Here is a 26,947-nt window from a genome sequence, read left to right on the forward strand (position 1 = left end):
AGCTCTGCATTCAGGGTGGCTAGAGCCGCAACAGGAGAGATGGTTTATGGTGTTACCACCACAGATCTTAACACAAGGAAGAATGCCCACATGCCTGGCAGAATGCTTTTCACCCGTACACTGGAGCCTTTTCCTGGGCTGTGAGAATGTCTTAGTAGGCGTATGAGGGGCCCTCAGGTTGGCCCATGGAGCACTCTTAGGGGAGTTCAGGCTGTGGGAGCCTCTGCCACGGCTTCTGTTTACATGACTTCATTCTTGGGGCTGCAACTCTCCCCTGCCGGCACAAAGACAAGTGCCCAGCCTTGGAGTGGACTCGGAGCTGGCATCCTAGGACGCTCCTGGGCAAGCCTGTGTATTACCATGGCAACTCCCTCGGATGTGTCCTGCATCCTTTGCACGAGGTCAAGAGAGGATAGAGCCCTGAAGAAGTAACTGCTTTCCCAAATGCCCAGCTCTAGCCTCAAGGGTGGTCTGTATCCAGGGTACCTTTGAAGGGTGAGCTCCTTGAGCACAAAGGTCGCTTCGGGTCCCTGCCCCGCCCCCCCAGGGTTGAGTGCTTCAGGGCGGGGTGTTCAGGTCAGCAGCCTGAGATGCTTGTCTGAATCCCGGCCCTGCTACTCGCTGGCTGGGTGGCCCCGGCTGAGCACCTACCCCAGGCTGGAGGCCTCAGCTCTGCAGGTGGAGCATCACACGTCCCAGGACTGGGGCCGGGGTTAGGGGAGAAAGCATGGCCAGGCAGGTAGTGAGTGGCACAGGGCAGCTCAGCAAACACTGGCTGTTGTGGGCACTTAGTAAAAGCATGGCGGATTGCCCTAGAATAAGGCTCTCAGTATTTATTTTCTTTCCCAGTATAATGGACATGTGCACAAACGCGCTCAGGTCCTGAGTGGTCAGCTCCATGGAGGTCCACAAAGGTAATGCACCTGTGTAACCAGCACTGATGGCTGGTGCCCAGAAGCCACCCAGGCTCCTTCTGAAGCCACGAGGCCCCAAGGGACAGCCACCCTAACAGCCCACCTGTGACTGTATGTGCAGGGGATCGGGCCATGTGTTCTCGGTCTCTCTCTCTCTCTTTCCGCCCTGCCTGTGCAACCGAGGTCGGCTCACGCTGGGTGCCCCAGAATCTTCCAGCAGGGAACACACTGCCATCAGAGATCCAATCTCCTGCCAGCAGGCCTGGCAGTTTCCAGTTTCACTGTGAAAACGTTCCGGTGCATATCTACTGGGGAGCAGACACACGCACCACCATTGGGTCCTTAGAACTATCTTTTATTGGTAAATAAAAAGTACTGCCAGGGCGCCTGGGTGGCTCAGTCGTTAAGCGTCTGCCTTCGACTCAGGTCATGATCTCAGGGTCCTGGGATCGAGCCCCGCATCGGGCTCCCTGCTCCGCGGGAAGCCTGCTTCTCCCTCTCCCACTCCGCCTGCTTGTGTTCCCTTTCTCGCTGTCAAATAAATAAATAAAATCTTAAAAAAAAAAAAAAAGAACTGCCCAGTGCACGGGGCCTTTATATTCCCCTTCCCTGTTTCCGCATCCCATTTCCTCACCCTCAGCCGTGGCCTTGGTGACTTGGTCATGCTTTCCCTTCTTCCCTCGGGAACTGCCTGGAGGCAAGGTCCAGGGGGCCGGTAGGCAGCCTGGGCAGACTCCCTGCCCTGGGCTCTCTTGCAGCCCCTGGAAGCTGAGCTGGACAAACAACAACGGCGAGCTCCCCTCCAGCCGGGCACTGTGCGGGAACCGGAGCGAGGCCAGCTGTGGAAGGGCTCTTCGGGTGGGGGCTGCACTTTCGGTGGCCCCATCATCTGGCAGGGGGAAGGAGGCGCCCGCGGGCACGAATGCCTCCCTGCGCCTTCAGTCCTCAGCCTCTCAGGTAGGTTCTGGACCCATGCTCACGCTGGGAAGACAAGGTCGCAGGTGTTCGGAGAGACCACAGCCAGGAGGCACCGGCCGGGCTCCAGCATTTTTGAGGGGCAGCTCCACTCAGGGATTCCCATAAGCTCTGCTCAGCCCCCATCTGAGCAGGGGACGGGAAAGGTAGCTGCAGCTGCTCACTGGGGTCTGGGTCCCAATGTCTTTCTTGTACTTCTCTTCTCCAGCCCTGGCTCCCTCACACCAGAGCGCTCAGCTGGGGGGAGGGGGGAGATACAAGCAGAAAAGGGTTTGAAGGTGAGGGGAGAGGGGGAGCAAGAGGCTTCACCTATTGGTGCTCATGGAGTCTCCAGGGAAAACAGCCATGCAGGGCCCTGGGCAGAGGAAATGGATTCCAACAGGATTCACAGAAATCGGGTTAGATCGCAGGGAGTATTCCTAGCTATGCAAGAGCAACGAGGCCCCCCTTCCTGTCTTTACTCCCCAGCCACACAGGTGAGCCTTGAACACACCCTCCCTGTGCCGCTTTCCCCACCTACAAGACCTCCTAGTAAGCAACACCTTCAAAGCCAGCCCTGACTCCCCCACCCAGCCCACCTGTAATCCCTCAGCTCCCTCCCACTCCTGTTATCTGCAGATGGGCAAGGGCTCTCCCAAAGAGGTGAGCACCTCTCTCTTGTGCCAGGACAGCAGGGGATGGGTGAGGTCCTGCCCTGCTGGCATGCTCCCACACTTCAGGCCGCTGACCTGACTTTTGCTCTGTGGACCAGCTATTATTGACATTTCTTTGAATCAACTCACCTGTTGTGTTCTGCTCCTGGTAAGCAATAAAACCTACAATTCCAAGGGTCGTGAGGCTCATTCTTGCTCAGGTGGACATTAGAGGCACAATGATATTCTGTGGCGAAGGGCCTCTCCTACGGCAGAACCTGCCAGACTGGGATGGAACCCAGGGCAGCATCCTGGGTCCGCATTGTCACATGCGTCCTTATTAGGGGCCACTTCACTGTCCTCCATACACACAGTAGGTGATTAGTAATTTCCACGTTTGCAGTGGAAACCTCACTAGTCAAGTTCAGTTCCCGCCACAACTGCTCCCCTCTTCAAATCTTTTGCAAGTGCCCTCCACTTTGGGCAAGACACCAAGGAATGAACGGTAGAGCCCGCATTCCTGTACCTGTGCGCCCCGTATATTTTTAGCCTCTGCCCTGCCTGGGCATTTGCCCCATGGCTATCGTCCTCAGGGAACCACCTAGCTGCACACCAAGGGGTCTGGCAAGCTCTCAGAGGTCTCTGGAACTGCACCCCACCCTGGTCCTGAGGCTTCGGCTCTCTTTTCCCAAGACAGAATCAACTCCTGTTAGTAAAGAGTGCATCCCCACCTCCAACACAAAGAGGCTTGTAGCTCCAAAACCAGGATCTGGGAGGCAGAGAATCTGTGACGTTGGGCAAGTCATATTCTAGACCCAGAAAGTGGGGGGAAAGGATGCCTCGGCTGCACAAGGGGGACAATCAGGAGACCTGGGGCGGCAGCTCCTCGGGACAGGTGCACCCCCGGGGAAGGCTGTGCTAAAGGAGAGTCCCATCTCACTTCTAGGAGCAGGACCCCCCATCCCCAGAGATCTCTCCTCGTGGGGCTAGACTAATTCCATGGCTGCGCTGTCCCCGTTCTCACCAGTGCAATTTTCCCATGTGCCAAGAATCAATTCTAGAATATACAGGTAAGTCTTGGCAGATGCATTCTGAAGACCTTTCCACGCTTTCTGCTTCCTTGCTGCTCCCTTTTCTCAAAGCCATTACTGTTCTGGTCCTGGATGTCGTTGGGTGCTGGCAGGAGCCTGTCCCGTCTGCAGCTCCTGTCCTGTGCAGGGTCTCAGTCCTCCTCTGTAAGAGGAGGGGAGTCAGATGCCTAGTCTGGGCGGTGGGTTATGTTCTCTGCAGTGGCTTTCATTCTTTTGTTTGGCACTCACGGTAAGAAACACATTTTACATCTTTTTTTTTTTTTAAGATTTTATTTATCTGACAGACAGAGACAGCGAGAGAGGGAACACAAGCAGGGGGAGTGGGAGAGGGAGAAGCAAACTCTCCGCTGAGCAGGGAGCCGGATGCAGGAGGGCTCTATCCCAGGTGGGATCATGACCTGAGCCGAAGGCAGACGCTCAACAACTGAGCCACCCAGGCGCCCCATTTTACATCTTGACCGAATACCCATGTAAATATTCACACACGTTAGTGACCTAAACACAAAGCAATACTCTATGTGGGATGCTCTGATATTTTCTATTTTATCCAGTTTCATTTTTATAAAATGCTGGTCACCATCCACCAAGTTTCTTCCGTACCGGATCTGACGGGCCGGGTCAAGAGGGAGAGACAGACAAAAAGCAAGCGCACACGTGCACGCTCGCAGTCGCTGACGGAGCCAAGTGCCGCGCCGGGACAGTCGGAGGCCCCTCTCCGCCTCACGCCCAGGACGCCCAGGACGCCTCCCGGCTGGAGCCGGACGAGCCAGGCCAGGCGGGGCTTTGAGGCGCTGGTGGCGGGCTGGGATTTATTTTAAGGGACGTGAAGCTACCGCAGGTTTGGGGGAGGGGAGGGATTAAAGGAGAAGATGCGCTCAGCACTTTATATTTAGCGGCTGACGCGCCGGAAGCGCTCGTAACCCGCAGCTGCCACTGCGCCCTGCGCCCAGAGGGCAGCCCCACCTCCACGTCGCGGTTAGGGACCCCGGCGCCCGCCTTCGCCTCCGGGGTCAGGGATTCTCGGTCCCCCGCCTCCACGTCGCGGGCACGGACCCCGAACCCCGCCTCCACGCCGCCGTTAGGGACCCCAGCGCCAGCACCCGCCCTTCTCTCAGCGGGGTAGGGACTCCTGGCCCTCCGCCGCTACCTCGAGGGACAGGGACCCCGAACCCCGCCTTCGCTCGGCGGGACAGGGACTCCCGGCCCCCCCGCCTCCATGCCGCGGTTAGGGACCCGGGCCCCAGCACCTCATCTTCACTCAACGGGATAGGAATTCCCGGCCCCCCGCCTGCACTTCGCGGGACAGGGACCCTGAACCCCGCAATCACCTCCCGGGACACGGACCCCGAACACCGCCTCCACGTCGCGGACAGGGACCCCCGAACCCCGCCTTCGCTCGGCGGGACAGGGACTCCCGGGCCCCGCCTCCACGCTGTGTTTAGGGACCCCGGCCTCAGCACCTCGCCTTCACTCAACGGGATAGGGACTCCCAGCCCCCCGCCTGAACCTCGCGGGACGGGGACCTCGAACCGCGCCTCCACGTCGCGGTTAGGGACCCCGGCCCTCGCCTTCGCTCTCCGCGGCAGGGACTCCGGCCCGCGGGTGCTGGAGAAGGGGCGGGGCGCATCCCAGCCGGGCGGCTTTGCAACCCAGAGCAGGGGAAGCTGTCCTGGCCTTCTCCGCAGAGGGAATGCCTAGCTCGGGGGACACGGCTCGCAGGCCCGCAGAACAGCGACCAGGGCAAGGCCAACGCGCTCCGCCCTCCAATCCCGCCCCTCCGCTCACCGGCCCCGCCCACCCAGCATGCGCACGCGCGATCCGCCCCTCCCAATTCCCACCCCTTTCCCCCCTCAACCCCCCCCCGACCCCTGAGCCTGCCCGCCGGGTCTCGTGCTCCCACCCCGCGCGGGGCCCGCCGGGAGTTGGCTGAGGAGGGGGCGGAGAGCCGAGGAAAGCCCGCCCGGGCCCGCGGCGCTGGTTGCGCAGGCGTAGAGCGCGGGCCCGCCCCTAGGCCAGCGGCGCGGCCATATTTAAAGGGAGGCCGGCGCGGCGAGCCAATGGGTGCCGAGCGTGCGGGGGCGGGGCGTGGCGGCGCGAGGCCCCGGATGTGGCTGCTGCGGCCCCTCCTCCCCCGCGCTCCCCTCAGAGCCCCTGGCCGCGCGCCGTCGCTCGCTCGCTGGTCCCAGCGCAGGCCCGTCGGGCGGCGGTGAGGAGGCGCCGAGGCGGAGGAGCGGGCGGCGGCGGCGGCGAGGCGACCGCGCGGAGGCGAGCGGGCCAGGCCCAGCCGGGCGGCCGCCGCCATGAGCGGCTCCTCGGGCACCCCGTACCTGGGCAGCAAGATCAGCCTCATCTCCAAGGCGCAGATCCGCTACGAGGGCATCCTCTACACCATCGACACGGACAACTCCACCGTGGCGCTCGCCAAAGGTAGCGGCCGCCCCAACCGCCCCGGCCCCCGCCCGCCAACAGCCCGCGGCCGCTCCCCGCCCCTCGCGGCGCCCCCCGCCCGCCTCCCCGCCCCCGCGGGGCCCGGCCGGCACAATGGTCTCCCCCGGCCCCGGCAGCGGCTTATTGTGCGCGGCCGGCCCGCCCAGCCCGGGGGAGGGGAGGGGAGGTGGGGGCGGGTCCTGCTCCCGCCGCGCCGCCCCTCCCCCGCGCAGCCCACCTCTGCAGGTGGGGGGCCGGTGTAGCCGGGCGGGCGCGGAAAGCCGGGTCCCTGCGGAGGAGGGGCGGGGCGAGGGGCCTGAGGCTCCCCGGGGCCGCCCGGAACACCACTCCTGCGAGCCCTTCTGGAACCCATTAAGCAGCTGGGGCCTTGAGCCTGAACAAATACCACGTCTTAATGGAACCTCCTGCCAGGATGGGAGCATCGGTCGGCAGCTAGGTGCCCCCGCTTAAAGCGCTCTCTTGCCCTGATGCACACGTTGTGGCCGCACCGAAGCCCCCGGGAGACGTAGGGGCAGAAGGGTGTGCTGTGGCTCTAGAGGAGTCCAGAATCTTTTCCCAGCTTGTTGTGGCAGGAGGTGGCTCCAAAGTTTCTTTGTCTTCATCCTCCAGGGAAGATGGCGAGTGTCCTTCCCCTGCCTCTTAGAGAGACGTGATGAATGCAGCCAGGTCTGCAGAAACCTGTTGTTTGATGGGTCTTGCTAGGCCTTCAAGGATCAGGGCTCAGCTTGCACGCTGCTTCTGTCCGAGGGAGCTCTAGGCCTTCAGGACGCCGTCGTCCCAAACTCTGGGAGTGTCTCCTAACGCACAGCGCTCCCAAGTTCTAGGGTAGACCGTTCGCACTGCTCAGGGGAGAATTCAGGATTACAGACGAGGGTATGTGCTGACGTGTACCCTTGGCACTTGAGTATGTTTGACATGAGATCCCCATTGGAGAAACTGAGGCCCGGAGTCTCTGTCCTTGGCAGGAGTTGTGCTCAGGTTAGATAGAGGCTGCTTCAAGCCCAGCTCTGCCCCAGAGACTGAAGGAGGACAGACTTGGAGAGACTTTAATCCCTGCTCTGCTGGTAAGGGTCCACAACCCCGAGAAGGCCTTCGGGCACACACAAGCTGGTGCTGTGGGTCCAGGTTCTGGGCCCGCTTCTGCCGGTGTTTCTGTAATAGCTCCTCCCCAGGCAGGTTGTGGGAGGATGAGGGTAACAACCTCCAGGCTTCTCTCCTAGCAAAACAGACTCCCAGGGGTGACGACGTGGGGTGAGGCTTCAGGCAAAAAGCAGCTGTCGGGCTGCTTCATCTTTGAAGTCAGGTGTCAACAGGGGTGCTCTGCAAAGCTGACGTGGTTTGCTGAGGGCACTGGGCTTCCCGTGTTCACACTCGAGAATGTTAAACTTCACGGGGTTGTCAGGCTCGGATGTCGTTAACTTGTTGTCTTTGTGACCTAGAACCTTTTGGAGCATTGCCAAGTGGGGTCTTGTAGGTGGCCATTGGAAATTGGGGGGTGGGGTAGTTGTCGGAAGGTGGACCGCAAGTGCTCTCCTGTGGAGAGTGTGCGGGGCAGGGCCGGTCGTGGAATGCTTGAGAGCAGCAGTGGAGAGGGGGGATGGAGCGCCCTTGGCCGAGGACGATAACCTAACGGTTCTTTCTCTCAATTCCGAAGTGAGGTCTTTTGGTACTGAAGACCGTCCCACAGATAGGCCGGCCCCCCCAAGAGAGGAAATCTATGAGTACATCATTTTCCGGGGAAGCGATATCAAAGATATTACCGTGTGTGAACCTCCGAAAGCTCAGCACACACTCCCTCAGGATCCTGCTATTGTTCAAGTAAGTGTGTTGCCCTGCTGTGCTGTGGCACGGTTTCTGGGAGGCGCTGGTTTCCAGATGGAACTTGGTGTCATCTGCTTGGCGGGAGCGCTCAACTCGAGGAATAGCCTTTTAGTGAAAAGTGGTTTAATTTCTGTCTCCGCTGTTGGTGTTCCTACGAAAGGTCTTAACCTCAGCGTGCGGTAGTGTGTGCTGTGGCCTGAGACTCTCCATTTGTGTGAGAAGGGGTGGTGGTCTAGTCTTGTCCGGGGTGTTTGGGGAATTGTGTTTGTCCTCACATTTGGGTTGGGACAGCAGGACTTGCTCTCTTGACACTGTCTAGATTTTAAATTCCAGTGTTGTGGGACAGTGAATTTGCAGTTCTTACATCATACACCTGCTTGCTGTGCTAAGGCATAACTTTTTAAAAATTTTTGTTTATTTTTTAAAGATCTTATTTATTTGGGAGAGAGCACGAGGGAGGGGGTGGGCATTGGGGAAAGGGAGAAGAAGACACCCCAATGAATAAGGAGCCAGGGGCGCCTGGGTGGCTCAGTCATTAAGCGGCTGCCTTCGGCTCAGGTCATGATCCCAGAGTCCTGGGATCGAGCCCCGTGTCGGGCTCCCTGCTCAGCGGGAAGCCTGCTTCTCCCTCTCGCACTCCCCCTGCTTGTGTTCCAGCTCTTGCTGTCTCTGTCTCTGTCAAATAAATAAATAAAATCTTTAAAAAAAAAAAAAAGAATAAGGAGCCAGATGCGGGACATATCCCAGGACCCAGAGATCATGACCTGAGTCGAAGACAGTTGCTTAACATGACCAGGTGTTCCCATTAAGGCATAATTTGCCTAGGATTACCAGGGAGCCTCAGTTAATATTCTCTTGACTTAAAATTTAAAGATTCCCTGGCTCCTCTGAGGTTCATACTATGGGAGGTGCTCCCTGGAAGATAGGAACATGCGTGGGGGATTCTGGGACATGTGGAGGAGCCCCGGGCCAGACTTAGGAAAGGTTTGCAGCGAGAGTTGTCAGGGACTTCAGAAGAGGCAAGTACCTGAGCCAGGCCTCGAGGGACAAAGGGGCCTTTTGGGAGCAACAGGCAGCAGTGTCCCTGAAGGTGTGGGGACCAGAGAAAGAGTGCTCATCTGGGAACCTCACGGCTGTGCTCCCATGTTGGGACAGGGCCAAATCGAGGATGGCATACCCACACAGAGGCTAAACTGCTTGATGACAGTGGGGCGTCATTACAGGGCTTGAGTTAGGGGGAATTGAGGTTCGCGTTACCTGGACAGGCAGTGCTGGGTATGGAACGTGGGAAAGGCAGGTTTGAGCTCCCTTAGATCGTCCTGGAAACGTAACCTGCGCCCTCCAGCCTGAGAGGCTGACAAATCAGGCTGCTTTTCCCTGTCTGAGCAGTGCTTTCCAGGCGGGTGATGGGAGGGCCTTGTGCTGCTCTCATTTGTGTGTCTCGTTGCTCAGTCTTCCTTGGGCTCGGGCTCGGCCTCCTCCTTCCAGCCACACGTGCCTTACAGCCCCTTCAGAGGGATGCCACCCTACAGCCAGCTGGCTGCCAGCTCTCTGCTTAGCCAGCAGTATGCCGCTTCCTTGGGCCTAGGTGAGTAACCTGTTTCTGTCTGGTAAACCGCTCGTGCTGTGACCTCCAGGAAGCAGGGCCACAGAGCCTGATAGTGGGGACACTGTTCTTGTGATAGTCAGTTTGTATCACATGCTTAGTACATTACTCAGTGCAATTTCAGCTAGTTAGAATGCTTAATAATTACTCAATTGAGAGTAAAAGTTAGCAGTCTGAATTTTGGAACAGATGAATCAAATCAAAATTTATTTGAAATGTCGGTCTGGGTGGAAGTCATGATACATTTGCTTCAATAAGAAACAAATGTTATGTGCGATTACAGATGAGTTCTAACTATTGGCACGTTTGTAAACCTGTAAATACGAAAGTTGAATCAACATCTTATTTATTGTAATCATTTTATTGTCATTGCTTTGCTCAAAAGTTATTTCCCCAAAGGTGAACTAACTCTGGAATGAGGTTCTCTTCCGCACGTGTAGAGTGAGAGTCTACCTGGCCCTGGACGCAGCTTTGCAATGTGTTCAAACCCTGGAGTTGGCAGGCTCCTATTCAAGCGTAGGGCTGTGAGCAGGCCCTGTAGACCGGTTCTTAGATCACTTTTTAATCAACTTGTCTTGATTGCTGCTCCTAGTGTGGGTGCCCTTGTCAGCCTGGCTCACTGTGTTTCTAGAGTAGGTTTGTGTGAGCCACGTGTCCTACGAGGGACTGCTTGGCTCCTTCCAAGCTTGCTAGAAACAGGACGAGTGTCTCGTTACTTATTTGTGTACTTTCTCTTTTGCTCTTCTCTCCTCTGTCTTCTTTTAGAGAAGCTGGTGAGCCCTCCAGCCTCGGCCGCAGCTTCCAGCCCTAGTTCCTCTCCATCTCCACAGCCCGCCTCAGAGCTTGACATGTCCTCAGAGCCACATCAGCTCACTTCCAAGGGTAACCGCAGTTTGGGAGAGCTGCATGCTGTCTTGCCATCCTGAGAGCAAGGGGGTAAACCAGTAGCCCAGAGTGACAGTAGCTGTAGCCAAGCCCGAGGGTCGATTAAGCTGCTTCCATTCGATTCAATACATAGTCATGATTTATTAACGAACTCCCAGAGTTTTAAAGAAGGGATTGGAAAGAACTGACCAAGCACTTGTTCACTCTCCCTGGGCCCAGGGTCAGTTTTGATCTGTACTGAGACTGCCAAACATGGGAACTTTTCCTCTTCACAGAAAGCCTTTCCCTGGGGTTTCTGCTGGTCCCACATGTGTTCTAGATTGCTGGGTGAGACTGCAGGGGAGTGTCTCTGAGAAAACTCCTGTGTTGTTCTGGGATCTGTGTGCCACATTTGTCACTCATCCAGGGGGCCTCAGGTGTCTTTATAATGTGAAGCGCCTTTAAAATTGGGAGACTTGCTCGAGCTGTTGACCAGGTGGATAGCGTGGGCCTAATGACCAGCTTGTTAATGCTGGTGTGCGCCACCTGTCTCAGCTGGGCTGTGGCACGTCCTGGGGCTTCTTGACCTTTCCGGATGTTCTCGTTTGATTGGAGAGCGGAGATTCTCGTGCCTGACTGAGTTAGAGCACAGGAGCTCTGCCCTCACCACTGCAGAGGCTGGGTCCAAGGTCCACCTGGAGCTTCCACTGTGGCACACGACTGCTGTCAGTCTGTTATTTTGCACGTGTCGCTTTCTGCTGCTGCGTGGATGCCAGTGTGTCCGAGTTGTAGAAGCAGTAATGTTTTTTCCTGGTTAAAACTTATATTAAACAGTTCATCTTTCTTTGGATTGTTTGCATGAAATTGCTACTAAGGCAAGATGGTTTAACTGGTTTGGTTTTCTTAAAAGCAAAGGAGCCTGAGAGTCTTGCCCCCTCAAGTTAGAGTGTGACAGGAGCAGTCCGGCTGCGTCTCTGGGAAGGCCCTGCTGGGCAAGGTGGCAGGCCAGGGAGGGTGCTCTAGGGTGGTGCCTGTTGAGCACGCCTGCAGGTGCCAGGGTGCAAGGCCACGAGCAGCTTCTGTGCTGGTCATAAGGGGTTTTTCAGTCATTGCCTTAGTGTCTGTGCCACGTGGAAAATAGGAAAGGTGAAAGAGCCAGTCTTCACATGTGACGGGCTGCCTCTCATAGTGACCTCTGCGGTTAGGGCTCAGTTTTTCTGTGTCAAAGCTCTGGACCTCCACCCAGCACCCCCGCCCCCCCTTAGACCGTACAGGGAGGGGAGGAGAGGAGATGGGCCAGTGGGTGGCATGCCCTCTCCCTTTCCCTGCCTCAGCAGACACCTTGAGAGCTGAGACCTCCTCCAAGGCTCGGCTTCTGAGCTCGCAGCTGCCGTGCTCAGGGCTGGGGGCTGCGGTGTTGTAGGAACAGACTTCACGCGGCCCGCCTCCGGGGGCGGCCTGGGAGCCTTCGTTTCCTCCAGATGTGTTACTTTTCTTTAGTCGGCTTTTATTACAGCATCCTTTTCGATGTTGTTATTCCTCAAGAAGACACAACAGTGTTCTAGAATTTAAAGAGTGATCACTGTATTTACTACAAGATCCTGGACTGGGATGGTTCTTGTCCAGCGTGGACTGGAACGAAATAAATTCTCAGACCGTGAATTTGCCAGCATCTTGGAACCCATGGAGCCCCCTTGGGGTTAGAGCTTCTGTGGTTTTTGGAAAGCTTTGTTTGTTTGTTCGTTTATTTTCTGTGTCCCCCTCCCTGCCCTGGAAAGCTGTTTCTAAACCACCTGGGAGGTGTTCATTTTTGGCAGGGTGTTTTTCTCTCCTCGGCGTTCCTAGCTTGGGAATCCTGGGGCTCAGGGCTTCCGGATGAACTGGCCTTGTTACCACCTGGCTAGACAAGAGGGGGTGGTCCGGGAGGTTTGGTGGGGATTGGGAGAGTCTCGAGGCGGTAACCTTCAACTGCCTGGCATGCCACCCAGAAGGAATGGCTGGAGGGGCGTGAGGTTCTCTCCTCTCTGGTTTTAAGCCCTCCTTCCCCTCCCATCTCAGGAGCTGGTTTTCCATCCGTCCCAGTCGGCAAGAGCCCCATGGTGGAGCAGGCTGTCCAGACTGGTTCTGTTGATAACCTGAACGCCAAAAAGCTGTTACCTGGCAAGGGCCCAGTGGGGATGCAGCTCAGCGGGCGCCCCGCCCAGCCAAGCAGCAAGACCAGCAGCGGTACTAGAACACTTCGTTCCTCCGGAGTTGGCTTCATGTTCTCAAAGCGGCACGCTGCTGCCTGGGGTTCTTCTTTCTCTCCTCTCTCTCTCTCTTTTTTTTTTTTAATTAAAAAACACTGATCCCTGCCCCCATCCTAAACACCATGTGCTTTTGCAGGGCCTCCCCTTGCTGCATGTCCCCCGTGGTGGTGCCACCCTGCTTCCATCGCTGGGCTCCGCTTTTGTAGGCGCTTGCCTTACTCTTACCTTTTGCGCCTTAGATGTAGTTCAGCCGGCAGCTGTGCAAAGTCAAGGGCAGGTGAATGACGAGAACAGAAGACCTCAGAGGAGGAGATCAGGTAACAGCTGTTGCCACTTGAGTCCTGGGGAGCCTCGAACTGTCCAGATGTGCTCTGCTTGCCCCCCCCGCCTTGTCTCTGGGTGATGGTTTTAGGGGGTGCTGGGGCTCAGTGTCTGCTTCTGTGTGCTCAGTTCCCTCCTTGTCATCATCCGTCTCACACTGAGTAATGTCAGGTTGGTGGCTTACCAGCCATGGCTTTCCTTTCTTACAGGGAACAGACGAACAAGGAATCGCTCCAGAGGGCAAAACCGCCCGACTAATGTCAAAGAAAACACAATCAAGTTTGAAGGCGACTTTGATTTTGAGAGCGCCAATGCCCAGTTCAACAGAGAGGAGCTGGACAAAGAGTTTAAGAAGAAACTGAATTTTAAAGGTGTTTGTCGTTATTCGGAAATTGCCCTCTCCGCCAAGGAGTATCTGTAGAAGCAGGTTAAGGAAGGACGGGCGGCGGGGAGGGGCTGGGCAGTTGGGCCGGTGGCCAGTGTGGAAGCAGCGCCCCCTAAGGAGTTCCTGAATGAGGAGGAGCCTTGGGGCCCTGTGCAAACTGTGCTCAGGGGAGGAGGAGCAGACCACGTGGCCCCAGGGTGGACAGGACTGGTTAGGATTCGAGGAGGGGATTCCACTAACCCTGAAGACCCCTCTGCAGCACTTCTGAGGCTTGAGGACAGCTGCCAAGAGGGTCCACTCTGGTAGAAGGGGTGCTTTGTTTGCTTCTTGGCATCCCAGTGTGTTCTTCTCCGCGCAGATGACAAAGCTGAGAAGGGGGACGAGAAAGACTCAGCAGTGGTGACCCAGAGTGATGAGGCTCCTGCTGAGGAAGACCACCTGGGGCCCAACTGCTACTATGACAAGTCCAAGTCCTTCTTTGACAACATCTCCTCTGAGCTCAAGACCAGGTCAGGGGCCGGGAGGGCGCTGGGCTCGGGGCTCATGAGGCCTGGATGAGCTGGCAGGTCCAGACCCTCATTCTGCCTCAAACCTCCTGAGACTAGGGCACGCTCTCTTGAAGACCAGCCTGAGACCTAAGCTCAGGGTCAATCTAGGATCCTGCTCATATTTTTGCCCTGTGGGTACATCGGTCCTAGTGGCGCCAGAAGGTGACAGTGTGGGAACCCCCAGCAGTCACAGGCATGTGAGGGGTCTGACCAAGGTCCAGCCCCAACTTCTGTCTTGGCTTTGCGGCCCCTTTGTCCATCAAGGCTGGGCTCGGCACTGCCCTCCGCGGCTGAGCGGCTGCGTCGTTTGGTTCCATGGCACCTCGTCCTGGCCTGCTCCTGGGTCCCCGTGGACCCTGGGGTCTGAGGCCCTTGCTACTCGCAGCGCTGGCCAGTGTTCTGTTCGGGGTGTTCTTTCATCTGACTGCTGGCGGCTGGGGACCCCGTCATGCGTTTTTAGTGTCTCGCAGCTGGTGCTCAGATGCTGCCGTGAGAATAGGCTGGACGATAAACGGAGTCCGTAGAGTGGGCGCAGCTTGGAAATCCAGACGCATTCGTTCTGCGCTCGGAGTGCCAGACGCTGCTGGGTGTCAAGAGCACAGCACAGAGCGAGCTGGGGGTCCCTGCTTGCCCACATCTCTATCCTGGCAGGGGAAAAAAACGATAAAAACGTGTGCATGCCTAGGATAGAAATGCTTCCGGGAGCGGGATGGGGGGAGGCTGGGCAGTGGGAGGGTAAAGGTAAATTATTGAGTGTGCAGGTCTCACACCATGTGGTGTTTGGGAGCCAGCGTTGGGGGGAATGAAGGAAGCTTCTGCAGACGGGCTGCCGGGGCAAGGCAGGCAGTGTGCATCTGCCTCGTGCTAGAGCAGAGTCCAAGAGAGTCGGTCCGGGATGAGGGGGACATGTGCGTGTGGGGCTTAGTAGTAGGTCACAGTGACGACCAGCTCGTGCTGAGAGCCGTGGGCGGCCGTCAAGGTCAGAGCCGAGGAACTATGCCATCTGATCCCTCAGCTCTTTCTGTTGAACATGCTGAAGGTGGGCTGGCGTGAGGCTGGGTGGCCCATCTGGAGGCTTTCGCAGTAGTCTGGGTGTTTGGGAATAGGGTGGTAAGTGGTGGTAGAGGAGAAAGCTTGGCTTATGAATGCACCTTGAAGGGGGAGCAGACCGGGTTTGCTGACTGGTTGTGGGGAGAACCAGCACAACTCTCTGGGTTGTTGGCCTGGGCAGCTGAAGGGGGCAGCTGCTGGTTCTTTGAAGTGAGGCCTGTGGGGGCCATAGAACAGGAGCTCAGTGCTGGGTGTGTGGCCTGTGAGCTGCCTATGAACAGACTCGGGGGTTCGCCCCTGAGCTACAGAGGTGGGTGTTGGCAGCATCCTCAGTATGAAGGGTGCTGGGGCAGCGTGCATGTCCCCACTCCCCCCAGAGCATTAGCATCACATTCTTTGAGACCCTGTTCCATCCAGCCTAAGCCCCTCCTCACATCCTAAAAACTTGTCTGAAGGGGTCCGTGGTCTGCTCCGGGTCTTGGAACCCACAGGGGCACTGCCTAGTGTCACGTGCTCACCTTCGTTGGTAATGGCGTGAGAATTGGTGCTGAGCAGCCTAGTCCAGTGAGAAACAGACCTGGTTGGAGATGTGGCTGGGAGCACCTGCAGTGTTGGCTCTCTGGCTGCAGGGTCGGGACTGGGGCACCCCCTCTGCTGGCTCCAGCAACAGTCACTCCCTGCCCGGCTTTCCTTCCTCCCGTGCTATGTAAGGCTGGGGCCTGGCTCAGAAAGTGGTGAGCATGTCCCGCTGCCTTTGGTCTCATGTACCTGTCTGTGCTTCAGTTCCAGGCGGACTACATGGGCTGAGGAACGGAAGCTCAACACAGAGACCTTTGGGGTGTCAGGAAGGTTTCTTCGTGGCCGTAGCTTCAGGGGTGGATTTCGAGGGGGCAGGGGCAACGGTACAACCCGTCGCAACCCAACTTCCCACAGAGCTGGGACTGGCAGGGTGTAAGGATGCAGCCCAAGGTGAGTGAGGGAGGAAGCTTCTGGGTCCTTTGGTGGGAGGGCCTGATAACCAGCCTCTGCAGGAAGAGCTTAGGAGCTGGGAGACGGTTGGCTCTGGTTTCCAGTAAGAGGGGAAGCCTCCAGGAATCCAGGCCAAGACGAGGGCCCGGACCCTCCCAGTCACCCAGGGGGCTCCTAGGGAGGGCAGGCCCCGGTGTTGTCAGCAAGAACAGCTTGTCCCAAGCCAGCCTCCCCGCCCCGGCCTGCAGGGACTCTGAGACTACATCAACAAGGTCCCGGTGACTCGTGTTCCGTGGGTCCAGGCGGTGAATGGGTTACAGGTGTGCCTGGTGCTGACCCGCCCCGGCCAGGTGGGACCCGGAGCTTCCTGTCCCCTGTGTGTACAAAGATGATTTCCATCGTTGGTTGTGATTGCAAAGTTTGGGGAGCCTGGGCCTGACTGAAGTGTGAGGGGGGCTGAGCATCCCTGTTCTCCCTGGGAGTCTGTGTGCCTGGCTCACGCTGGGTGGCTGCCTGGCGGAATGTGCTGAGCGCACTCACTTGGTGTCCTGTCCCCTTCTTGCAGGCGCCTGCGGAAGTAGCACCGAAACAAAGCTGTGTCTGAGGATATTGGAAAAACGCTGCACTTACTGGGGAGACGTGGGTCACTTTGTTTACGGAGTTTGGAAAATTCCTGTACTACTTATGTTTTGGACTTAATTGAACTTGGACGTGGTCTGAGTTAGAACCACTTGTTTTGGGGGAAGTATTTGTGGGTAACCTCTTTGAGGTATCTTGGCCTGTCTTTCCTCTTTAGTTGCGCACAGCCTAATTCTAAGGTTTTGGTATTTTGGAAGAAGGTTTCTAGAGCAAAAGCTTGATCCTCACTTTGTGGCTTTTTTTTTGTGAGAGCTTTGACTTTTTTAAAGTGGAACCAAATTTCATTTGGCCAATGTGACAGCCAAGCTTATCTCTATAACCCAACTGGCCTCTGGTGCTGCTGGCCTGGCACCCCCATGGGCACAGGTGGGGTCTCAGGAGCCAGGCAGGGCCAGCATGGGAGTGTGTGTGTATGGGGGTGGGCTTTAGGGCAGGGAAAGTGGGGTGTCCCACGGATCATGTTGTATAAGCAAACCAGACAACCCTTACATCCAGAGTGGCGATGTCAAGGTTGAGGGCTGGTGGGTTGGGGGGGGCGGGGCAGGGAAGAGGGAGAATCCTGGAGGCTTAGGAAGGGGTCCTGAACATGAGCTAGGAACTGTCGCTCAGAGCCTGACTTCCATAGGAATAGGGGTTGGGGGCCAAAGCCCAGGGCAAGCCCCCCTGTGGGGTACCTATCCTTCCTGCCCTGCCCCTGCCATCCGCAGACCCAGGCCAGTCAGTGTTGGACTCTGGCCACTGTTCAGTGTCTCATCCACTTGGAAATGAGCCAGTCTTTTTTGCAAGGTCGGTTGACCGAGAACATATTTCTTCTCAATTGTAAATAGTTGTGTTTTTGTTTTACAGTGGGTGGAGGGTGGGTGGGGAATATAAATTTGTTGCATGAGTAAATGGGTCAGACCTTTAGTGTAAGCATGCGCCCTTCTGGAGAGGGCATTGTGTTGAACATAAGCACCTTGGTAACTAAACCCCTTTAAATAGCTATAAAGGTTTTAGTTCTGTATTGATTCAGTTACTGTAAAAGCTTGGGTTTATTTTTGTAGGACTTAATGGCTAAGAATTAGAACATAGCAATGGGCTGCTCTGTTGGAGTAATGTAAATTGTAATTATAAATAAACATGCAAACCTTTGAAACTTTTTTTTTTTCACTGCTCTGAAAGTAAATAGTTTGTTGATTCTGCTGCCTGAGTCACCTCGTGTCTGACACGCCCGTGCTGGGGCATGTTCCGGCCTCAGGCTGGTAGGATCCTGGGGGACATCTGTTTGAGTGAGACTGCCCTGGCTGCTCTGGAGAAAGGGCATGGGTCAGCCCAACTTCACAGCGGGCCACCTCCCTGGAATGAGTGGCTCTGCTTTCCAGACACTTGGGACACAAACTAGTTTTAAGAATTCAGTTCACAGATAAACCTGCTTCAGAAGCGGTCCTTGTGTTGCTTTACTACAACCTCCAAGCTCCCCAGAGCTTGCACATCTTTGGTACCGTCGGGCCTGTTACGGGGCTGGACCCCAGCACCATGCATGAGAGCAGCCCATTTGGCCGTCATGGGTTTGGCTGACTCTGAAAGCAATGTCAGACGACTTAAGGCCCGTCCCGTCCGCCGTGTCGCATCTGCCCCCGTGCCTGCCCAGAGCAGGACCAGGCAGCGGGGAGTCGGCCTGCACCATCAGGGCCCCGTTGTCACTTTCAAAATTGCAACAAATTCTTGGCACCCTTCCTTTGCGGGGGTGGGCACAGACAAGGAACATCCTTGGCCAGGAAGCAATGAAAACCTTCCATAGCGTACATGCTAGATGCAGGTAGCCGGGGCGCTGATTCTAAACCCAGTAGGTGACTCAGCAGTTGCACCAGACAGGTATTTCTGCTGGCAAATCTAAATATAGTCAAGTCAGTTTACCACTATGACTTACTTTGCTATTAAAATTTTAAACTGACATTTTGATAATTACATATTTTATGCTGAACTTAAAATCTACCTGGGCCTTTTTATTCCTTTTTAGAAGATAATGTGTACGCGCCATTCAGTGAGAACTCAGCAAGAGAAGCCGTAGACTGAGCGGAAAGCAGAGTCCTTTGTGCCACGTCCTCGGGGCACAGGGAGACGGAAGGGGATTCTGTCAGCAGGCCTGCTAGCAGAGTGTCCCAAGCAGCAGCAAAGCTGCGGGCGCAGGGGTTAGAGTCTCCTGCGGAGACCTAGCTGAGGGCCAGGACTGAGGCTCAATGCAAGCAGGGCAGTCACTGGCTAGAGTGAGAGCGAGCAGGGGGCCGTCAGCACCAGGAATCTTGGGGGAGAGGACAGCAACGTTAAGACTTGATCTACTACAAACCAGAAATACGGGACTTGTTCGGAACCCAGCCGCTGCTCGGCAGAATTTTGAATTCAGACACTTAACTGAGTGCTGTTTGTGCTTGTGTCCCTCGTGTTCTGTGTGAATTAGGAACTTGCGTGAAGGTCTGTAAGGAACAAGGTCGGTCTGGTTAGAACCTCTAAAGGAGGAAAACATGGGAGTTTTCTGTGTCCATGTGAAGTGCTACGCGCCTCTGTCTACAGAAGCCATCACGCTCTGCGTGGACTCACAAACCAGTAAGGCGGACACCCCCTGCCCGCCACCAGTGACAAGGAACATGAAGGAGAGCTCCCACTAAGGACAGCGCTCCCGAGACGCAAGCTGAGGGGAAGACTCCACTCTACGGAGCGGTCATAATTCCACCCAAGACACAGATGCTCTTAAGAAAAGGTTAACAAATACGGAAATTTATTGCAGGACACGTGGACAGTAAATGGAATGGAAATGCCTACATATCATTTTGAGAATCATCCATGATCTGAATTTAAAAATCACTGTAAGATTTCATCATCATGATGCTTTCTTTTGTTTCTTCTTTTCGTTTTCTTCTTTCTCTTTTTCAATCTCAGCAACATATTTTTCAATTTCTTCAGGATTTAAAATCTACCGAAGAAAGTTTATGGTTAGCCCCCAAGCCACACAAGGTGCCCCGGAGCACCAGTGCCGCCTCTGGGGAGGGGACTCTCGGGCTCGGGCCAGACTGCACCTCACAGCTGCTCCTACAGGAAAACCAGCCTGGGTGCGCCTGATCCAGGTGACAACAATCTGGAGCCTGCCTGTAGGCAACGGAAAAGCAGAAGCAAATCTGCTGGGCTGCTGACAGCTTTTCAGTGTGTCAAGAGCACATCATTTGTGGGGGGCCTTGGGAGAACCTCTCTCCTAGCACTGAAGCTGCAGGACAAGGGTCCCTGCCCCCTGCATCACCGGGAATGCTCCAGAATGAAAGCAAATAAACTTAGCGATTACCTTGAGGGGCTGATCTCGCCTCATGACAGCCAGTTCGATGTTTTTGCCGCCAGACTGGACCACCTTGGAAGGAAGAGAACAGCGTCAGACACAGCCACGCAGCTCTGGCAAATGCCTCAAATACTGCCCCTCGGAGGGGGGGGGGACACCCTGCAGCCCCAGCCCCCAGAGCTTCTGTCCTAACTGCAGGGCTGTCCCCAGCCTGCCTCCCACAGCCCCTTCTTCCACAGAGCGGCTATGCTCACAGCCCTCCCCACAGCTGGACCCCAGCCTGGCCTTCTGACGCCCCCTCTGCCTCTTTGGCTTTACCTGCCAGCACCTCTGAAGTGCTGACGCAGCCCGAGGCCTCATGACTCCCAGGCACCGCTCTCCGTTCTAATTCCCCAACCTCAGCAGCAGCAGGAACCTCAGCAAGGCTGGGCGGGCTCTGAGTGGCAGAGTCCACACCTGGTGGCTCCTGTCCTGCCTCTGCTTCTCCTTATCTGTGCGCTCTCAGACCTGGTCCCTGACTGCTCCGGCCGCGGGAAGGAGCTGCTAGAGCACCGGGGCAACGCCCGGTCAGAGCAAGCCCTCAGGGGCCCAGTGTTACTGCCCATGCTCTCAGCGCCTCCCCCCCCCCCCACCCCCGGTTGCCTCTACGCCAGCCGCCCACTTCCGTGCCCACTTCCGTGCCGGCCATTCTGCCTAGCCCAAGCACTGGGTTTCAAATGCAAACGCACTTCCAGGAGGGCCTTGATAACCAGCTTAATGGTCAGGTCGTCCGTCTCAATGGCTTCATCAGTGTAATTCTTCTCCAGAAATTCACGCACTGACTTGGCGCCCCGGCCTATGGCATTGGCCTAAAACAAAAATGTGTCATGTGGTATAAGGCACGACAATCCAGAGCCAGCTCAAGAACATGGCCATGGCTGCCGAGCCAGCCATGGGTCCCAGTGAGAGGGAGCCTGACAGCAGGTAGATCCCAGGCCCTGCTCCATGGCTTCCTTTCCCGAAGGGCTTTTTGAAATTGATGCTGATCCTCACGGAGAGTGGGATTCTTTTTCATGACTGGAAACACCTGGGCAATTTGTCTCAAAGAGCAGGTGTCATGACTTCTTTGCTCCCGTTATCAGCAGAAATATCGTGGAGCAGACAAGTGGTGTGTAGTGTGCACAGGCACTGGGAGGACAAGGCCACCTTGAGCCACCAGGTTGGCCTCTGCAACCCCCTTTACTGGCAAGACCCCCCGAAGACCCTCTGTCTGGTCAGGGACTCACCTTCCAGGCGTGGTATGTCCCTGAGGGGTCAGTCTGATAGAGTCTGGGGGTGCCATCAAAGTCGAAACCCACAATAAGGGCAGAGATGCCAAACGGCCTGCGCCCGTTGCTCTGTGTATAGCGCTGGTGGGAAAAGGAACACGTTAACGCTATCTCCTTAGCACGCAAGGCCCCCGGAACCCACCCTGAGCAACACACATGGCGTTCGGAACAGCTGTGCTTTCCCCGAGGGGATGGAGATGCTCTCAGGTTATCTGCGATGCACATGACGGGTGAGCCGAGGCCACAGCGCTCAGCAGTCCTCCCTCCCTCTGTGCGTTCTTACTCAGAAGGACATAAAAGCTAGACCTGTGAGCAGAACTGTGTCACAGAGCACAACCAAGGCCACTGCAACTACTCCTGACAACGGACACACTTCTGGCTACACAGCTGGTTTTTAAATGACTAGCGTTTCACCATGAGGTGGGGTGGCTTTCAGCATCTCCCAAGTGCTGGGTAACCAGTCACGCAGGACAGCAAAACAAAAACTACCATTTCCCTCCAGGACTGTCCCATGCCACTAAATGAAAATAATGCCACCGAAGTGGATAAGCTGTAGGAAGTTACACTTGTATGAATAAAGAGCAGGACTGTGCATGAAGTCAGGGCAGTTTTCTGATTCCCCTGAAGTGACATGTGCAAACATGTACACACAGTACCACGAACCACTGGGGCAGGACGCTCTGACACAGCAGTGACTGCTCTGTAACCAGAGCCGAGCCACAGGCAGGGGCCCCCACCTGCTTCAGACTGGCGATGTAGCGGGTGATATACTCCACGGTGACTGGGTCCTCCACTGTCAGCCGGTGGCTCTGGCACTCCACCCGGGCCCTGTTGATGACTATCCGCGCGTCAGCGGTGAGCCCTGCAACAGCAGAGAGAACGCCACCTGACCCACGCCTCATCTGCTCCCACTGAGGATGGCCCAGGTCCCGTGACCAGACAGAAGTCACACTCTCAAACCATTCCTCTGACACCCAGCTCTGAGGTCATCTGGGTGATTGACGGTGCAATGATCAGCCTCTGTGAGCAGCTCAGACAGAGCAAGTCAATCCCTAGTTTAGCTCAGATGGACTGGGATCTTCCTACAGTGGACCTGCAGGGAGGAGTGCAGGAAGCCACGTGAACGGCGAGAGCACCCTGCACACCCCCACAGCAGGGTGCCACGGCCGTGGAAAGCCAAACCTGTCTCGAGACTCTAACTACGATCCAGTCACGCGCTGGCAACAGCACAGGCCTTGGTCCAGAGGGCGCCCTGAGAAAGCATGGTGAAGCCCTTTTTGTTTCCACAAGTCCAAATCTACTGTTTTTAAACGATTTTTAGTTTACCAATTTACATATCTTCCAAGAGCAAACCCACCAAGATAGCCTCCCAAGGGCTGATCTTTACTGACCTCTGAGAAATAGGGCACCGGCCTCAGACTCACCTGCGAATGCCATGCAGACGTTGTCATCCAACGCGCAGATCTTGCGCACAGTTCTCTCATCCTGCAGCTTGGCCACTGACTTCTTCTCTACGCCCAGAACAACAATGTCCTTTCCCCGCACGCCAACCTTCAATAAAAGTCAACACGGTACTTAAGAAAGTGACAAGAGGTTCTCCCAGGAGGCACAGAGCACTAAGCAGATGGTAGCGTGGTCCTGGGAGCACCCTGGGGCTGGACTCCACACTGGCGGATCACGGATGCTGATCCATTTCTGGCAGAGCTAGCCCAGGTGTCATGACCGTGCCCTGAACATACTGATACACAGTTTCAATTACAATATAAGTAACTACCGTATCAAAGAGTCACATACAAGGTTTTTAACCCCGAACGCTGACATTCAAGTCAAATGTTCTGAAAGCAGTGTTTTTGTAGTTGTGAAATTATACTAAACCCCCCCCCACTCCGTCCTACACTATGACACACTGATGTGCACAGCTGTGGGGAAGGCCTGATTTGCTATCAGGTGGAAGGACAACCGTAACAACTCTTCCTGGGAACTCAGCTGCTCTCTGTGTAGAGCAGATACTGCAGAAGTAAGAAGGATGTTTTAAAAACGTGGAAAAATCCCCAATGGCCAGTTAACTGTCCCTCATCAGGGCAGGAGCAGATACGAATGGGACAACACTTGGAAGAGTAACAAGACTTAGCTTAGGGCAGATTTCCCAGCCAGGGTACTATGGGCATTGGGGCTGGCTGATTCTTTGAGGTGGGGCTGCCCCCCCACCTCTACCCCTAGCACTTCACAGTCTAGGGCAAAGAAAAATGTCTCCACCCATCGCCAGATGCCCCTTGGGGTGCAAAATCCGCCGCCGCCCCCCCCATTGCAGTTGACAAGTACTGGTTTGCAGTGTTTCAGATTTTGAGGCCGGTTCTCCCGTCTTAAATTCCCGGGGGTGGGTGTGGGGGGAGACCAGGCCCAGAGACGCTGGGAGGATTAAGCAAAGCCAGCCACCCTGGCTGGCCTGAGGGAGTACTAGGGGATGGGGGAATGTCCCAAGCAGCTCCTCTTCCAGTGCTCTCTAACTGAAGATAGGTCACAAGATGGATTTTGGACCTTAATTTCACAAAAGATTCAGTAAACGAAAACACTCTACAATTCAGAGTTGTGTATACTTTCTCTCTGTTCTGGCTCAAATCTCTGAAACAACAGATGCTAAAAAAAAAAAAAACCAACAAAAACCATCATACGGTTTGACCAATAAGCAAACCGACAGGTGTCTCAAAGGCATCCCAATTTAAATTTCAAATGGTGGTCAAAATGTCAAGTTTGTGCTCAGATGCCAACCGGAAAATGCACCAACACACTGCCCGACGCGGTGGGGGGCTCCCTGCGGCACAGCAGTCAGCCGGGAGGCAGCGGCAGCGCCGATACGCAGACCCTGCTTGCCCCGCTTCCTGAAGCCCACCCGGACCCTGAGGACAGTCCTTTCCCCAGCGGGGGAAGTCCGTAAGTGGGAACCTCACGGGCGCGGCTCCCCTAAGTTGCTCACATAAAGGACTCACTGAGCCCGCCACGAGCCGGCCCTGCTGCTCGGTGCCCGCCTCTCTGCGGCCCGAGGTGCACGGGCAGGGCCCAGGGCCTTGCAGGGGTGACCCGCCAAAATGGCCGTCCCCTAGGCCGCCCACACCCTCTGAACTACCCGAGGGAGAAAAGCAGCGCTCCTCCGCAGCTCAGCGCGACCCTGACCGCTGGCCAGCGCTCGTCCACCGCAACCGCCCCCGCGCGAGAGGCCGCCGCTCGGCGGGCAGCGCCGGCAGGCTTCCCCGGGCCAGCCTCCCGCGGCCCCAGCCCCCGCGGCTCATAAACGCGCCCCCTCCCGTTTCCTGCAGCAACACCACCGGCTCCCGGGTCCCACTAACGCCGCTGTGCCCACCCCACAAAGCCACCCGAACCGCACGCACCCCTGCGACAGAGGGGGCCGTCCGCACGGCCGTCCCCAGGCTCTCCCCCGCCCCGCATCCGCCACCCCGACGCCGGGCCCGTGCGCCAGGCCCCGCCGGCCGCCGCTCACCGCGGTCGAGCCCTTCTTCACGGCCTCCTGCGCGTACTCCACTTGGAAGAGGTGGCCGTCGGGCGAGAAGACGGTGATGGCGCGGTCGTAGCTCATGCCGGCGTCGCGCTGGGGCCCGGGAAAAGCGCACACTCACTGCCGCTAGGCCCGCGATTCACGACGCTTCTGCGCCCGCGCCGCGCGCGCGCCCGCTCGCCCCCGCCGCTGCGCACTGCGCTGCGGGCGTACGGCGGCGTCGGGCGGCGTCGGGCGGCGTCAGGCGGCGTCGGGCGGACGTGCGCGCGCGCCGGGGCGGGGCTGGGCCGAACCACCGGCGGCCGGGCGCGGGGGGGAAGGCGCGGCGGCGGAGGCCAGACGCGGGGCGCAGAGCGGCCGTCCGGGGGGTGCCTCCTGGGACTCGGCGGCGGGGGCGGGCGGCGCGCGGAGTCGGCGGTGCGGCGGGCCGGGGGGCAGCGCGGGGGTACGGCGGGGCGGGCGAGCCCACGACGCGGCGCCCCCCGCGCCCCCCGCCCCGCCCCCCGGCCCCCCCCTCCCCGCGACTGCGGAGAATGAGCGCCCGGGGCCGCCGAGCGCCGCCGGAGCAGAAGCCCCGAGGATCTCGGGCTGATCCCGCGCGCGACCATGTCGGTGGCTTTCGCGTCCGCCCGGCCGCGAGGCAAAGGGGAGGTCACGCAGCAAACCATCCAGAAGGTGGGCCGGGGCGGGCGCGCGGGGCCGGGGCGTGCGGGGCCGGGGGGCGCGGGGTGGGCGCGGGGCGCGAACAAAGCCGGGGCGCAGCCGACGGCCGCGACCCCGCCGGGCCCCCGCCGCCCGCGCCCGCTCGACGGGGGGACGGGTCCGGGGCCCGCCTGGCTGGCGGCGGGGGGCCCGGGCGCTCGGGGTGGCGGGGGGAGGACCCCGGACGGCCCGCCGCCCGGCCGAGGGGCCCGGACTTGCGAGGCCGCCGCGGGGGCGTGGGGGGGACGCCGAGCCGGCGGCCGCGGAGCCCTTCCCGGAGCGCGCGGCGCCCGGGGGCCGACCTGCCGGCCTCGCTTGGCGGCCCTCACGCGCGTGTCCCATTGTTTTTCAGCGTGACACCGCGGCCAGCCTCCGCACCTAACAGAAACTTTACCGATTCGCTTTACAGCCTTTCCCCGCGTCCTGTAAGTTTGGCCTGTGGCTCTTCCGAGATAACTCCCAGGGGTGTGGGGGCATCTTTCACAAGAGCCTGACGCTTTCAAGTCGAGATTTTAAATTTTCTTCTGTTTCTCCTTAGAAGGCAAGTTCAGAAGGAAATTGGTGTTAGCCATTCCCGTTTGAATTTTCCCAGCGTCTTTGGTAGCTGCCCTGATTTCTCCTTCGCCCTCCGGATTCTGGGGTCGCGATTCGCCCTGATTCCCACTAGCTCCCCCCCGCCCCCAGGGGGGTCACCTTGATGACCGCGGGCCCCCCTTCCTTAATGGCCCGCTAGGACCTTGTGGACCTTGTCCTCAGTCTCTTCTCTGTTTGGAGACTGCGTTTGCTGCGGTTGGTATTTGACAGTGAACCTCAGTAAGCTGTAAGCTGGAAAGAGGACCTAGAAGAGGCAGAAACGTGGACGGAGACGTGGACCATGTTTTCTGTTTAGCGAACACTTAAGTGGTGCGCTCTGCACACTCGGCGCTGCTCAAGGGCTTTGCAGATCTTAACTCGTTTAATTCTTTGTGGCAGTTACCATCATCCCTGTTTTACAGACAAGGAAACTGAGATACAGCGAAGCTAAGTGCTTTGCCGGGAGACAAGCCCAGACAGTGGTCTTCTGGAGCCAAGACTGTTGATCCGGGAATGCTTGGCTAGGCAGAGGGTCAGGCGATCCGGCTCAGAGGCACACTTTGGCAATCCAGGGGGGTCCCCTGGCACCTTGGCTTTTTGGAGCTCAAGTGTGATGAGCACAGTGACTGTTCCCGAAGCTACCTTTGGTCTAACAGTCATTTAGTTATTTGTACTTTGCACTCACCCGCAAGGAACGCTCCCCAAAGTCTCCAAGCAGAAGTGTGTGTGTCAGAGCACTGCACCCAGACAACAGGGCAGGAAGAGGGGAACCTGCCGACCATTGAAAATGGGTCTTCAGTTCAGGCGCTCATCTGATTGGACCTGATGGGGTTAGCAGTCCCTGTACTTGCCTTGGTGCGTTGGCAGCGCATGGATGTAGCCAGGGCTCTTGTTGGCAGTCTGTGGGGGGCTCAGAGGTCCGTGTCTTACACTCATGCTTAGAGGGTTGAGAGAAGCCAGGGGTTCCTTGGGAGCTAGCTTGGTAGTGACAGCGGGAAGTATACAACTTGTCCTTAGGGTGTATTTGAGCAGAAGTTT

At 57.2% G+C, this 26,947-nt stretch overlaps 3 protein-coding genes across 7 annotated transcripts in view; 2 read left to right on the top strand and 1 right to left on the bottom strand.

Moving 5' to 3' along the window:
* The first annotated feature begins 5,698 nt into the window (after positions 1 to 5,698).
* Positions 5,699 to 17,647, top strand: LSM14B (LSM family member 14B). Of its 3 annotated transcripts, XM_036105352.2 has the most exons (10): positions 5,705 to 6,039; positions 7,715 to 7,878; positions 9,334 to 9,469; positions 10,253 to 10,369; positions 12,410 to 12,577; positions 12,840 to 12,917; positions 13,131 to 13,292; positions 13,665 to 13,815; positions 15,688 to 15,873; positions 16,439 to 17,647. In XM_036105352.2, the coding sequence occupies exons 1-9, from the start codon at positions 5,913 to 5,915 to the stop codon at positions 15,857 to 15,859; spliced, it is 1,275 nt and encodes a 424-aa protein (XP_035961245.1). In that variant the 5' UTR covers positions 5,705 to 5,912; the 3' UTR covers positions 15,860 to 15,873; positions 16,439 to 17,647. The 3 variants fall into 3 exon arrangements, with proteins under 3 accessions (XP_035961246.1, XP_035961247.1, XP_035961245.1); XM_036105353.2 differs by lacking the exon at positions 12,840 to 12,917 and having other exon boundaries at positions 5,699 to 6,039; XM_036105354.2 differs by lacking the exon at positions 10,253 to 10,369 and having other exon boundaries at positions 5,699 to 6,039.
* A 1,598-nt stretch (positions 17,648 to 19,245) lies between these two features.
* Positions 19,246 to 24,833, bottom strand: PSMA7 (proteasome 20S subunit alpha 7). Its single transcript, XM_036105356.2, has 7 exons — positions 24,620 to 24,833; positions 22,548 to 22,674; positions 21,861 to 21,985; positions 21,082 to 21,204; positions 20,545 to 20,664; positions 19,826 to 19,888; positions 19,246 to 19,462 (listed from the first exon to the last, which is right to left on the bottom strand). Exons 1-7 carry the CDS (start codon positions 24,713 to 24,715, stop codon positions 19,370 to 19,372), a joined length of 747 nt encoding a protein of 248 aa, XP_035961249.1. The 5' UTR covers positions 24,716 to 24,833; the 3' UTR covers positions 19,246 to 19,369.
* A 307-nt stretch (positions 24,834 to 25,140) lies between these two features.
* The window catches only part of SS18L1 (SS18L1 subunit of BAF chromatin remodeling complex), a 29,740-nt gene continuing 27,933 nt past the window's right edge, over positions 25,141 to 26,947 (top strand). Inside the window, exons 1-2 of one of the 3 annotated variants that reach the window (XM_036105360.2) lie at positions 25,152 to 25,309; positions 25,689 to 25,761. Coding sequence is in view for 1 of the 3 variants with exons in the window: in XM_078057349.1 (XP_077913475.1) it covers positions 25,241 to 25,309 (69 nt within the window). In the remaining 2 variants the exon portion in view is untranslated. Of the gene's footprint in view, positions 25,310 to 25,688; positions 25,878 to 26,947 lie in introns of all 3 variants that reach the window. The other 2 variants (XM_078057350.1, XM_078057349.1) reach the window with 2 other exon arrangements.

Source organism: Halichoerus grypus, chromosome 10 (genome assembly GCF_964656455.1).
Source record: "Halichoerus grypus chromosome 10, mHalGry1.hap1.1, whole genome shotgun sequence".
Classification (NCBI taxonomy): Eukaryota; Metazoa; Chordata; class Mammalia; order Carnivora; family Phocidae; genus Halichoerus; species Halichoerus grypus.